Source organism: Rhea pennata, chromosome Z, assembly GCF_028389875.1.
Source record: "Rhea pennata isolate bPtePen1 chromosome Z, bPtePen1.pri, whole genome shotgun sequence".
Taxonomy (NCBI): Eukaryota; Metazoa; Chordata; class Aves; order Rheiformes; family Rheidae; genus Rhea; species Rhea pennata.
In genome coordinates this window covers 58,033,820-58,047,928 of record NC_084702.1, presented here as the reverse complement: position 1 = coordinate 58,047,928, position 14,109 = coordinate 58,033,820, and the positions used below count along the sequence as shown (strand labels likewise).

Genomic DNA, 14,109 nt, shown 5'->3' with positions numbered 1-14,109 from the left:
CGGCAGCACCGCGCTTCCCCTCGGAGCTCCGCGCAGGAGACCGCCTGCGGCCGAGCCGCGGCCGCCCGCGCCCCGCTGCCGCTGGCCGCCCGCCCGCAACGGCCGCGGCCGGCCCGCAACGGCCGGCGCCGCGCGCCCCGCCCCGCCCCGCCCCGCCCGGCCTGGCGGCGGAGCGCCGAAACGCCGATGCGGAGGATGGCGCCCTGGGTGGGCAGCGAACGCGTCGGCGGCTCGGGAGCCCCGCCCTGCCAGGCGGAAGCAATCGCGGACGGAGCTCGTCGATAGGCGCGCGCGGGCCGTTTGAAGGCTGCGCCATGGAGCCGCCGCCGGGGGAGCCGCCGCCGCCGCCGGGGGAGCCGCCGCCGCCGGGGGAGCCGGGCGCGGCGGCGGCGGGCGGGCCGGCGGCCAAGCTGGACGTCCTGATGCTGCTGCGGTCGGTGCTGCGGGCCCGGGGGCTGCGCGGGGTGGCCTGCGGGGCGCCGGTGCTGGGTAACGGCGGCCCTGCGGGGCCGGGGCCGCCCCGCGGGCTGTCGCGCTGGGTTTGACCGTTGTCGCTTTGCTCCGTTGCAGCCTGAGGGAGCAGTTGAAGCAGCAGCTCATGGAGTGTAGCACCACAGTTCATGCTAGTAAGCCGACCCCTTTCCCTGCCTCCCTCCAGCGACCCAAGCGTGCTTTTTCTGAACGTGACATATTGCAGTAGTAAGGGACGTGATATAACTCGTAGTTATGTACTTAAAATTAACTTTTTAAATTTATTACAAACACTTCTATAATACTGTTTTTTTCATGGACTAAGCATCTGGCTGCATTCTCTTGATAACTCTTATAGACGTGTTTGAACCCTTACAAAGCCATCACATAAGTATTCCCTACCACCCCCATGCTTTCTCACCTTGCATTTTTGCTTTAGACTTCTCTAGCACTCTGACAAAATTTTAAGTTGTAAAAATGGCTTTCAGGCTGAATCTGATCAACTGGGGTTTCAGTTTTACAATACAAAGTGTCTGGTAGCAATTCTGCTTTAGCATATTTCTTCTTGTTCCTGTTCTGTTTTCATTATGTATCTTCTTCTCCACTGAACCAGCCAGTTGCACGCAGAGCAGTGTTGTGAACCCAATCTGAAATGTCTGAAAAGTACTAAACAGAAATATTTCAAAACCTGATTATTTCTCTGGTATAGTTGATTGACAGTGTAGTCCCAGTAATAGTGAAAGAGATGGTGAGGTGTGGAGCTAGGGATAAGAAATAGCTTGTTAATATAGCCATCAAACTGCTTATCTTTTATATTCTGTAAGTTAGATTTAAACATTTTCTGTTGCGCTGTTTTAGTATTGTTCTTGCTTTTCAGGTGAAGAAATTTGTCCTGACCATGTCATAGAAGAAAAGCTAATCAAAGCGTAAGTTAGCTGATGGCTTCAAACTTTTGACATAGTTTAAAATAAAGAAGAGAACAGTTGGGAGCTGAGCTGGATGTTCTCTTTCTACTTCTTTTTAATGAAAAGTCTGCATTAAATATCAATAATTTGCAAAAGTCTGATGAAAACAGAGGCTATTGAGGGTCAGGTTTAGCTCAGTTGGTTAGAGTGTGGTGCTGCTAATGCCAGGGTCATGGGTTCAATCCCTGTATGGGCTACGCTGAGGGTCGGACTAGATGATCTCCAGAGGTCCCTTCCAACCTTACCATTCTCTGATTCTATGATTCTGTATGAACAGAGAACATGGGAAGGAAATATTTTATTCAACCCCTTAATATAGTCCTGTATCTGATGTGGTTTCTAAATTTGCAGCCCTTCTAAGTAATAGCTAGAATTAACTAACATAATTCCTTGTGTCAAAGTATTCCTGAATCAAATAATTTTTAACTTACAGGCAAAATTCTTATTTCAGGCATGGAGAAAGCAAGTTATATCTTACAAGAGTGAGATTAGTTTTAAATTTTTCTTTTTCTTTCACACTGTTGTTTTTGTTTCAGTACCACTGAAGATTTGGAAAGAGAGATGGAGGAAGTAAAAGTCTCTTTCCAAAACAAGACATTGGTGTTGCAGAGGTATGTATTTTTTTTTCCTGTTTATTTTGGGGATTTTCTGTTTGTTTGCTTGTGTACATATGTGTGCACCATGGATGTACACATCATTCTGATTAAGTTAGGATTTCAAAATGATGTAGTGCATGTTACACACTTGAAAGACTTTAGTACTGTTGAACCAGTAGGAATGAAGGTGGAGATACCATACAGAACAACAAAAAACACAAGTTGAAATGCATGATCCCCAAAGGTCCTGGAAATTGTGAAAGATTGACCGTATACATCACTAGACATAGTTATTGGTTGTATTTTACAAATGTCCATGGAAAGGTAGAGATGGTAGGTGTTATGTATCTCCTGTGTTTATGTGAATGTTCATTTGAATTCCCACCTTTGTCCAGCTTCCCTTCTACAGACTCTGGGATTACTGACCTCTGAAGTATGTTTGGCAAGTGACAAATGCATTGTCACTCTTGCACAGAAGCACTAATATGTTCTTATCCTGAGAGTTAAGAAAACCCCAATATTTAAGCAGTACGATATTTAAAACTGATGTGTATCTTTATATATATTTCCAATATGAAAATAAGCATAAATAGAACTTTAGCAATCTCAATATTTATCTAAATTCTCTTTTCTTAGTCTTTCATCAGTTCTCATCAGTTCTACCTCTTTTTCCCACACTATACAGGATCCAGCTTATGGATGCCCTGAGAAACAAAGTGAAACAAAATGATGACGACTCACGGTAAGGTGTTTTGGGGGAAAGGATGGCCAAAAAGCAAGGAAAAGGATTGGCACAGTTGGATGAGTCACATTTTAGCATTACTTCATTATATCATTTAAAAACAAACTTTCTTCTAATTTTGATTGGATGATACGCAGTCCACCTTCTGGTGGTGGAATCAGCATGATCAAACCTCTTATACCTGGCATGGTTTTACATTTGGGCTCTGAACTAACCAAACTTTGATTACAGAGACATTTAGGCTTGTTTCACAGAAGCCAGCTCAAGTCTAGAAACACCACCATAATTGTTTGTACACCAGCTCCATGATCTTGGCCACAGTTGTGGAATGCAATTGATCTTTCTTTTCTCCTTCATGCTTTCCTATTTAAGTTGCACTGCAAGAACGTATATTTGACGTTGTGTGAGTTTTTGCATTCTTTGGGTTCTGTCCTTAGATTCATGTTGATCATCTTGATGTTTGAGAGTTGACTGTATACAGGACCTTGCCTCTGCTTTGTTGCCTTCATTAGTTAATCACTTAGGAACTTAATGTATTTGAACAAGAACTGGAGATTTCAAACTTGTTTGAAATTACCTGTTCATCTCTTACTCAATATGAATGGATGCATGCATACAAAGTGTAATATGGGAAATTTCGTTTCTGTAGGAAACAGCCAAAAACACTCTATTTCCACACTTGCCAGAATTCAGGAATTCCAATCGCTAGACTTTCTGAGGTGGCTTGGCTGCCTTAATATCTCCCAAGCTCTATGCTTTCGCTATGCAATGTTAGACAAACCTAACTGAAACATTGAGATGGAAGTAAGGAGAATATTTAGCCTCTAACCTTGGTATGCTAAATCTGCAAAAGAAAGGACATAGTTTTGCAAAAGTAAAAAATAAAAGTATGCTTTATTTTGGTGTTAAAGGAGAATTTTTTATATATAATGTAAATAACTTTAGTTAAAATATTTGTGCTGTTTTCATATATTAACAGTCTTAAGGTGTGCCAATCTGTGTTTCCTTTCTCAGACTGATCTTGGAAACTATGAAACACATAATAATGCTCAGCACAGCAATACTTGAATCTCAGCAGGTAAGTGTCAGTTGTACCCTCTCTTGCAGGTCTGCTTTCCTCAGTACAGCTAGAGTGCATTTTGAAAGTAACAGCAACGCAAAAGTCATTTGATGTTAAATGTGTGGCATAAAGCATGCAGTTACTACTGGTGTTAAAATTACTGAAATGTTTACTTAAAGTGGGTATGCAAATGGTCAACTTCTAGAGCTGCCCTTAACTACTTTTCTGGATTAAATTAGCATCTATCAGTATTAAATGGAGATGAAATCTACAATTTCTTTTTCTTGCAGCAAGCACGTGAGATGGAAGAGAAACTGAATGACATTAAAAGGAAAAGACTCTGTAAGTGTTTCATTGTTCAGTCTATGAATTGTCCCTTAATGGTTTTACTCAGTTCAGTTTTTAGTGAGTTTCCTAAGAAAACTAGAAATATTCACTCACATTGTCCATGTCCCTTGTATGACTTTGGAACTTGGTTTGGATCAAATTTGAAAATGAGGAAAAAGGTCTTAAACTTCTTCAGCTATAGAAGTTGTGACAACTGGAGACAAGGTTTAGGATAGATGTTCAAATTAGTGTCCATGTCTGATGGAAATGCAGGCAGTACACACAGTACTTCCTGTTTTGCCAGTAGCCTGGGAACCAGTTTGTATATATTGACATGCGATATCACAGTACATGTTGGTTTTGTGTGGAAGGGATATGTTGAGGTATATTGGAGGGAAGGGATGGGGTGAGAAGTTAGGATTATTGCAATAGAAGTGCCTTAGATAACTGTGGGAAACAAAGTTTTTTAGTTCAACTGCACAGAGAACTACTTCTTAATGCTTCATTTTCCTAATAATGCAATAGTACTAAAACAAGCTGGAGGAAGCAAACTACTGCAAATTCATACCACAATGAAAAAACAAAAGAAGGATCTAGCAAGTATGGAAGTGGGTGAAATGCTGGAGAAGATACGTAACAACTTACAAAAAGAAAAAGAGATGACTACATTAATTCAAAATATATTCCAGGTAAGGAGTTATAACTTTCAGAAACAAGTTTGTAGCTTTTTGTCACAATGAAGGCAACATATTATATAGTAAATGTAACTTAAAACAAGATTAAGATATACTGTGTGCTTTCAAAAAATCAATGATGATAATGAAAAAAAATGCTGCATGCAGACATAATTTTATTGCTTTAAAGACTGAATATATGGAATTGCCCCAACCTGTTGTTTGGAATAATTATTTGTAGAGCTTAGAAACAGTCTACCGATCCCTCTTTATTTCTTTTTTCTATCTAAGATACAAAAACGATGCGTCTCTTAGGAGAACAACTGTCATATCTCCCAACTCCCCAACAACTCCTCCACAGTTTCCCAGTCTCTTGCTTATTTTTCCTAAACATGTCTTAATCCCATGATGCCAACATGCCAGGCTGTCCCTTCTTAATCTGCTCCTTCTGACCACAGGCACTTCTCTGGTTCAGTGTCACACTGCAGAACTGTGAAGGCAGGCCAAGGCCAGACTTCAAATACTTTCAGCGATGCAGCCTTCATCCCCTTGGTTATTCACCTGTCAGATGCTGCTCGCTAGTCTGTATCTGTGCAACTGGCCGGCAGGTCATCTGGTGTTCGAGGTTCCTCACAAAGTGAGCAAGAAAACCTCATAATTTGGGATATGGAGAAGAGGAAGGCTCTGCAGCATCCTGTGCTGGGAGGGATCCCACTAAAGCTCGTATGCCCTGCACTGCAGTCTGCTACTCCACTTCTCACTGTGTGACCTGTCCTGACTTCCTTCACCTGACCCTACAGATCAGTCACTTAATAAGTACAGATGTGAATTGCAGTTGCAATGCTTGTGAATTTGTCTACAAATGGCTGATGAAATTCCAGTTAAGAACACACATGTTTTATTAAACAAAACATAGATGAGGGAAAGGCAGAGCTTATTTGAGGACTTTGGGTAGGAGACCAGATATAAGCATTCTGTAAATTTGCATAATCCGAAGAATTTCGAAGGATGGAAAAAGCCACACATTTCTGTGTTGTGTGCTATGTCTACTAGTAGCTTGCAATGGAAAATAATGTTACATCTCACAAAGAGAATAAGAAATGAAACATTTCTGTGGATCTCGGATTAAATTCCTGGAATTATCTTCTATTTTTGTATTTTTGAAATCTTCTGAGCTGTTAGAAGTAGAACAAATCTCTTGTTAAATTTAATAATTCCCATTTTCAGTCCAGAATGGCAGGGTGAGGATACTAGAAACTTGTCTTGTGTTTAAGGATAATTTTATGTTAATATATATATATATATATTTATATATATAAAACACAAGTATATTCTCAACATCAAACAAACCAGCAGTTTCCTTTTGGGGGGGGGCTTATGCATTGACAGTAGGAGCTAAACTAATACTTCACCTTCTTCTCTCCTTTGTCCTACTGCTACTGCAGTTTTAAACACTGCTGTGAATTTCAAGGGCTTCTAATGTAAAGATTAAAAAACAGGTGGCTTCTGAAAGATTTCAGTAAGAATAGTTCTTTTTAAAGGAATCTGTTTTTTAACTAATAATCTTTCTTTTCGTAGAATATCATAATTGGAAGCAGAGTTAACTGGGCAGAAGATCCATCCTTAAAGGCAATTGTTCTACAGCTTGAAAAAAATGTGTCTTTTCTCTGAGTACACAGAAATGATATTTCATTTTATATACTGTATATAACCAATACTAAATTTGATATTGACTAACTATTGTGTTATGAAAGCACATTTTAAAATTTTTGAAAATACAACCCTTCTGGAAGTGGTTCCTCTCCTTAGAGATTCAGAATGTGGCCACGCAACTCTTTTGAAGTGAAATTTAAGTGTTGGTATACAACAAATCTAAACACTTAATATAGCTGATGAAAGTAATTGAAGAATCCCTTCCTGGCTGCTCTATCCCAGGACTCACTTCCCTCTGAAATGCAGCAATGATCCAAAAAAGAAGAATAATCTATATATTATAAGCTTTTATGTAGAAGTGGACTTGAACCAAGGTTGTACCGTTCATATGCTGCTCTGCTCCCGCACCAGCATGGGAGAGGCACCCTGCCGAGCTCTTCCTTTCTGTGCCAGGAGGCCCCAGGGAGAAGCATCACCCAGCTCAGCCTCAACGAGAGCCTAAACAGAAAAGCTTAGTTAAATCAGTATCGACTTTTTTTTTCCTTAAAACATTCTATATAATTTCTAACTCTGAAAGGTTCATACTCTTAGCTGTAACTCTCACATGTGACCATACTATATGGCGATCATCAAGGCATCCAGGAAGGGGTATGAACTGTAGAGCCTGTCCTACACGGCAAAGTATGGCAAGCCTAGAGAAGATGCATGTAAAATGGAAGATGAAGCTCCATGCTGGCGAAATTAAGCAATTGAGCAATATTTTAAGTATTTTTATACGTTGATGTTCCTATTTTTACTTAATGGTGTAAGAAAATTGACACAGTAAAGTGTATTTTGTGTAATGTTTTGGATTAAAATATTGTTGCTTTTTGTTTTATGGGTGAATGATTTTAGAAGGAGAATCTGGCCTGCCTTTATCAAATTCAAATAAACCACCGGCCTACTCCAAGCAGTTATTCAGCCCTGATCTGTTGCCTTCGCGTTTCATTCGCCTCGCGCTGCAGGAGGCCGCAACCGCGGCCGCCCGCCGGTTCTGCGCCGCTCCCGCCCCGGCACGGCAGCCGCCGGCCGCGCTCTCCCCGCCCCGCCGCAGCTGCAGCCCGCGTGGCCCCGCCCCCCCGGCGTGGCCCCGCCCCCCCCGGCGTGGCCCCGCCCCCCCCCCGGCGTGGCCCCGCCCCCCCCCCGGCGTGGCCCCGGCACTGCCCCGAGGCGGGCGGGCGGGCGCCGCGGCGGCCGGGGGTCACCATGGGCAGCAAGATGGCGGCTGCCACCAGGGTCGTTCAGGTAGCGGCGCTCGGCGCGCGGCGCGGCCACGGCGGCGGCGCCCCGGGAGGCGGCGCGGGCCGCGGGCCTCGCGCGGAGCCGCCGGGGCCTGAGGCGGCCGGCGCCGCCGGGGCCTGAGGCGGGCGGTGTCCTTGGCCGGGGCGGGGGCGGCCCCGCGGGAGCGCAGCTGCGGCTTGCGCGCCGGGCGCGGGGCCGGTGGCGGCGACCGCTGCGCGCCACCGGGGCAGCTGCTGCTCGCCCCTTGCCTAGGGAGACGCCGGCTCTGCGCTTCAGTTCGCGCTAACGTGGGCAGGCGCTGCCGTTCGCTGTGTCCCTCGCCCCTGCTGCGGCAGGTGACCGGCGTAGGTACAGCGGCCCTAGGTGCTAAACCACCGTTAAACCGCTCGGCTCGTACTGTCCAGTCATTTGACCCGCTGCGTGGTTCTCTTCTAGTGCGAGGTGATGCTAGAGGGAAGCCTGCAAGCTGCAGCTTTTGTACCGGCGAGCGGGGCGGGAGGGTGCTGGGGGGTCTTTTCAGTCACTGCCCTCCTCGTGAAGGTGGAGGTGAGGCACGGGGTCTTTGAAAAGAAAATAAGTGGCTCTGAACATCCATTTCTTTTTAATTACAGCTTTTTCAATCCTACCCAGGCAGCTGAACAAACATACAAAAGCAGAACACGGCTAGCAATTCTATAGTTCTTGTGCTAAAACTTTGTAATTCCCTTTATGCTGCTATGACAGCTACTTCTATAAAATCTATGATTGCTGTGAGGAAAGTTATCCTCAATCTGTGATTGCTGTGAGGAGCTGTTATCCCTGTGCTGGACACCAGAATGAAGGAATAGCTTTAAAACTGAAATTTTTCCTTGGGTAAAATTAAAACAGAAGTAAGTAACAAATTTATCAAAATGGCAGTGCACAAAGCAGCCCTGTGGAAGTGGTCAGTTAATACGTTTTTCATTGGATTATTGTGAAGTTAATATTTGTCTAGAAATGTATTTTTCTCTTCCTGTGTTCTCCTACTGCCTTGTCTTGTTCTAGGTAGTCAAGCCACATACTCCCTTAATAAAATTCCCAGACAGAAAAAGTATCCCGAAACCTAAAAGTAAGTATTAGTCTATAGATACAACTTGCACTACTTTTCTTCACATTAAGTGTTTTATATAAGAACCAAGACACACTTTCTACAATTTGGATTAAATATTCAACTGATTTTGAGCAGTATTTCTAGAACATAGCTTTAGTTTGGAGACAACTCTTTGATGCTTCCATTACAGTCTTCACAGCTGTGGGGGAAAAACATAGTGTACGCATGTCTTCGTCGAGGCAGTATGAAGATCACCAGTATTGTTTTCCTGCTTTTGATTTATACACAAAATCCTATTTTTGCAAGCAGTAATATCCACTTGAAATTTTTTTGGCACTGAATACCTAAGCAGCCTTGGGTATTTGGTGATGTCTGCAGAAATAATGTTGGGTTTTGCTTGATACTTCTTTTCTTAACTGGAGCATGCAGTGTCTGTGGCATTTGATATCGTGATTATAGCTGCTCCCAGTGGCCATCCCACTGTACGTTTTAAGAAATGTTTTCCAGTGCTCTTAGTTAACACTGAGGAAAAAAGTAATTTCATTGCAATTTTTGACACATCAATTTTTATACCTATAGCTATGTTGATATTTACAGGATCCCAGGCAGTTTTATGTAGATAAATTATATGAGCTGGGTGTTGTTTTAATAATATTCCTTTTGAGTCAATAAAGCATTTGAGACTAAAATAACAAATGTCTTATGAAGCTCTGTTATATTCTTCTCACTTTTTAGAAGTGATGGCTGTTTTTGTATCTCTTGTTTCTTAGCTCTATGAGATCTTTTCTTCTAAGAAATCAAAATTTTTCTGCATTTTAAGGGTCTCTTGTGAGCACAAAGCTTGTTTAGGCAGCTGAACATTCACTGTTTCTACTGATGCTCAAACACTAAGGATGGATAAAAACATTTGGATTTTAGATTTCAGAAACCTTCAGACTTCACACAGTTTTACAAAAGAATTCGAAGTGTAAATATTCTGTAAGGAATGGTTGGAAGCAACTTCAGTTATGCTTCTGTAGCTTTGGTTATTTTTAATAAAAAAAAAATGTTCAGTACATGAGTAACTGTACCACATGTTTGCTAGAATACTTACCACACGTGATTTAGTTAGCTCTAAGTTTAGTTTATTTCTTAACATCATGACGTACCTGCAGTGCACATCAGCTGCCACTTCTGACCCACCAATGAATTTTTCAGGAACTACTCTCTTTGTGATAATTCTTGGTCTGAATTTTTTACCTTGTGCCTGGTTAAGCCAGTTGCACCATCTTTCCTGACAGCTTAAAAAACATGTTGCTTACCTCTTGTTCATCTGTGCAACAGAAGTTTTCTGTGAATATTTAAGTTCATTGGACCTTTCTACCTTGATGGAGTTCTGTTCCTTCAAAAATAAATTGCAATCTACCTCACTGCTTGAACATTGTATCAGCAACAGTATTTCAGTGTACCGGACAGTTGCTTCCACAGATCAACACTATACTTTTAGGGACCTGGCTGTTTGAAAGACCAGCCAAACTCTTTTGTTGTATTACTGCAACATGATGGTCTCCAATGGGGAAGGGAAAGTGGCGTTAGAGACTATCTGATGTTAAACAGCAGCAGTATAAGGTGTGGCACTTTTGAGTCTTATCTTCTCGTAGCTGTACTCAGCTACTGCTTCTATTCCACTTACAGTTCAGATGGTAAAACACACAATAGAGGAAAATCTTAGGCAAAGCTTTAGATATTTTTGTGTCATATAAAACAAACTCAGATAAAACTGTTGTTCATGTCTTTCATATATAAGGAGCGTTATTTCTTCTCTAGGAGAAAAATACAAATACTCCCCTATCATCACTAGCCAAAGCTATTAATCATCCATGTGTTGTTAGAAAGTTGACAAACAGCTATTTCTTCTGTTTTTATTTTCTACTCCCTTTGCTTCCTGCTCTAATTTCAATTCAATGGCTTTCCCCTACTTCTGATTCTGCTCCTTTTCATGGTCTGTCTTTCTCCTCACTGCTTGGGATCTTCCTTTTTGTTCCTGGACCAACTGATCAACACGCAACTCTAAGATAGTCTTCTCACTGAGAATTTTTGCGTTTGCCTCTCACTAGTGATTTGCACGAATGTCTGATTGTGTTGCTGCAACTATTTCACATCCCTATCCTGCCATTGCTCACACTCAGTATGGCCAGAATGGATTCCTGTCCCCTCCTTCTCAGTTATCTTGGGGTGGCACACAGGAAACATGCCATTTAACTCCTCGCATTCTTCAAGTTATTCAGGACTGCTTTATCTTGTTGCTGCTTGTTTCATAATTCGATAGTCCTTTTGTCACAACTGTTCAGATGCTGCCTTTATTTTGCTCATTTCTCAACTGCACTGGGACTTCCCATGGAAATATTCTGCTTTGTCAGGTGTTTTAACCTTCTATCCAGAGACCTGAGTGCTTTTTAAATAAACATATTGCTGTAAGACTCAGTTCTGCCTAGTGCGATAACTGTGTATTGCCTTTATAAGATCAGCCATGCTGGGACAGACCTAAGGTCCAAAATTATTTCAGTGCTGACACTGATCACTGATCTTTTGTAATCTGTTACCTGATCCTCAAACTCGAGATGACTTCTAATGTGAATTCCTTATACCTAGCTCCTGGCCTGCAACTATGAAGTATTTCATGCTCTGCTTTGTCTCTATATTTCATTAACACTTTGATTGCTGATGCCCATTATGTAGTATTCATACATTAATAATGTAATTTGATATACGGCAATTTATAATATTAAAAATAGGTGCAACACTAAATGCATCTTGTGGTATTTCATAGTTGTGAGCTTTATATTTTTATAAGCATCTACCACTTTTTCACCAGTCTGTCTTTACAATCACAGTAAACAAAGCTAAGTATCATGGTGGAGAAGTGACCCTACGTAACCCTTTCTTCCCACCCTCTTCCTCCTCCCAGTACCTAGACAGTACTATGCTTTTTCTGCAAGTGTAGTTTCCTAGTGAAAAAGTCTTTGTTAAGATAGATACCTGTTTATCTTCTGTTGCCCCATTGGTATTTCTGCCACTCCAATATGCTTTCTTCTACTTCAAGAATGTTTTCACTGTGCTCTTGTTATATTTAACAACAATAAAAACAAGTTGTGAGAAGTAGAGGATCTTAATACTTTATTTTTATAAGAAAGAAAAAATCAATCTTTAGTAACTAATAACTCCTATTGACTGCTCATGTAATTAATTTTACAGTCTATTTCTGTAAACGGTTTTGCAATCTGGTTTTCAGTACAGGAATCCTTACAAGCAAGTGTGCCATCCCACCATGCTTCAAAAGCACAGGAGTCTGTAGGAGGCAGATCACCGGCCTTTCAAAGTATTTCGCCTGTTAGTAGGGTACAAGGTGCACCAGACACTTCTGAATTAGCAAGAACCTTACCTCAGAAATACAGAAGGAAACTTATGTCAGAGGAAGAGATTGAATATATTCAAGTAAGTTTATTAGTACATATTCTCTGTATTTACTTATTTCTACAGATTTCTTTAAAGTTTCAGATATGGTGTTATATTTTAATTCTTGGTAACTGTGTACTCGGAGTTTTCACAGATTTGATGCACAATACTCAAACTACATATTCTTAATATGTAAGGTCTCGCCAGCTCTCCACCAAATCTAACTGGTAGCTGGTGGTATCACTGAGTAGAGAGGCACGGGCTTAATACACATATGCAGAAAGTTAGCGATAATCATTGTCTACATTAATGATAGTCACTGTCTGTTCACTGTTTTGTTACAGCTGTTTAATGGGTATGATGTAAAATGAGTATGTTGGACAGGAGCACAGAAGTTTGTTCATAGACTGAAGACGGGTCTGAGTTTGAACTAAAAAGACACACAGCTTAGTTAAGCAAATAGGACATCTGAAGTATAATTGTGTCAATAGAGGAAATCAGTTTTCCTGCATGCATGTGGATGCGGTATTCTAGTTAGAAATAAAATGAATTACTTTCTGTCGTAGTACACTAGACTTCTAGCCTAAATTTTTTTAACTGTGAAGTAAATCATAACGCTTTTATTGGCAAAATAATGAATAGAGTACCTTTTAAATTTCTCATAAAGATTTTAATGGCTGACCTTCCTTTTGTTTTTACTTTGCACCTTGGAATTTGGGCCTCAAAAATAATTCTAAAATTTCTGTTCATTGCTGCTGTGTTTATTAGACTTTTCTAAAAGTCAGATTCTCCCAGAGTAGGGAAACTGGAACCAGCTACAATTATTGTTTGCAGGTGTTTATCTTTTTGAATTCTCCCTAAAATGAAAGAGCTGTTACTGATTGATGCTAATACTTTTGAGGCTCTGTGCATGTTCCTTTATAGATTAAAAATCACTATCTCTATCATCTGTAACAGTGCAAAAAAAATTTGCTCATTTACCTTTATTTTTATAGAAATGTATTTAATTATCTACTTTATTTTACAGCGTGGAGGTCCCGAATAAGTACGAAGATCGTTTGTTCACCACTGTTGAAGAACGAAGTATTGTCTTCACCAAAAAAGCATTTCCTTAATGTTATAAATGATTATATACTAATAGCTTTAATAAAGACCCTGGATGAAGGGTGAAAAGGTTGTCGCTTAATATACTATTAATTTGTGATTGAGAAAGATTTTCTCTTGCTGACTAACTAGCAATTTAATATACTTGATGTCTACACGATTAAAATATTTTTCTAATTAGCCATTCTACAAACTTGGCAGTAAGAACTGTCTTGTTTTCTTTCTCTACTTAAGAAGGTTCAGATGCGTCCTCAGTAGTCCTGTCGCAGACAGCAAAGAGATAGTGAAGTATTTCCAAATAACGTTTGTTCTTGGTAGCAGTGCAGCTTGCCTGCTGGTGGGCGCCGGTTTAGCGGCTGCTTTCCCCGAGTATCAGGTCCGAGAGTGGGAGCAAAACGGAGAGGGGCTGCTCCTGGACTACTTAAATCGTTAGCTTTTTCAGGCGAGCTGCGCGCCCTCCCGGCCGGCAGCCCGCCTTTCCCCTCGGTGAGCGCAGTCACGGGGCTGCAGGCCAGGCCAGGCCCGGCGCGGGCGCGGGTACGACCACGGCGGCGCCCCAACGCCCCCCTCACGCACCGCCCCCGCCGCGCGCCTCTCGCGAGAGTTCCCCGCTCTCGCGGGAGGCGGAGCGGCGGGGCGGGGCGGGGCGCCGTGACGCCGGCGGTTGCCATGGGCGGCGCCGGGGCGGGGCTCGGCGCCGGGCCGGAAGCGGCGTGCGGCCCGGCGCGGGTG

General features: G+C 42.1%; 2 protein-coding genes across 2 annotated transcripts; both read left to right on the top strand.

The window, feature by feature from the left end:
- The first annotated feature begins 354 nt into the window (after nucleotides 1–354).
- Nucleotides 355–7,345, top strand: CENPH (centromere protein H). The gene is made up of 9 exons (XM_062600068.1): nucleotides 355–433; nucleotides 571–626; nucleotides 1,349–1,397; nucleotides 1,973–2,047; nucleotides 2,718–2,774; nucleotides 3,789–3,852; nucleotides 4,125–4,176; nucleotides 4,687–4,850; nucleotides 6,414–7,345. The coding sequence occupies exons 1-9, from the start codon at nucleotides 423–425 to the stop codon at nucleotides 6,504–6,506; spliced, it is 621 nt and encodes a 206-aa protein (XP_062456052.1). The 5' UTR covers nucleotides 355–422; the 3' UTR covers nucleotides 6,507–7,345.
- Nucleotides 7,346–7,658: 313 nt separating this feature from the next.
- On the top strand, nucleotides 7,659–13,446 carry KGD4 (alpha-ketoglutarate dehydrogenase subunit 4). Its single transcript, XM_062600453.1, has 4 exons — nucleotides 7,659–7,772; nucleotides 8,793–8,856; nucleotides 12,110–12,312; nucleotides 13,301–13,446. Exons 1-4 carry the CDS (start codon nucleotides 7,734–7,736, stop codon nucleotides 13,316–13,318), a joined length of 324 nt encoding a protein of 107 aa, XP_062456437.1. The 5' UTR covers nucleotides 7,659–7,733; the 3' UTR covers nucleotides 13,319–13,446.
- The last annotated feature ends 663 nt before the right edge of the window (nucleotides 13,447–14,109 follow it).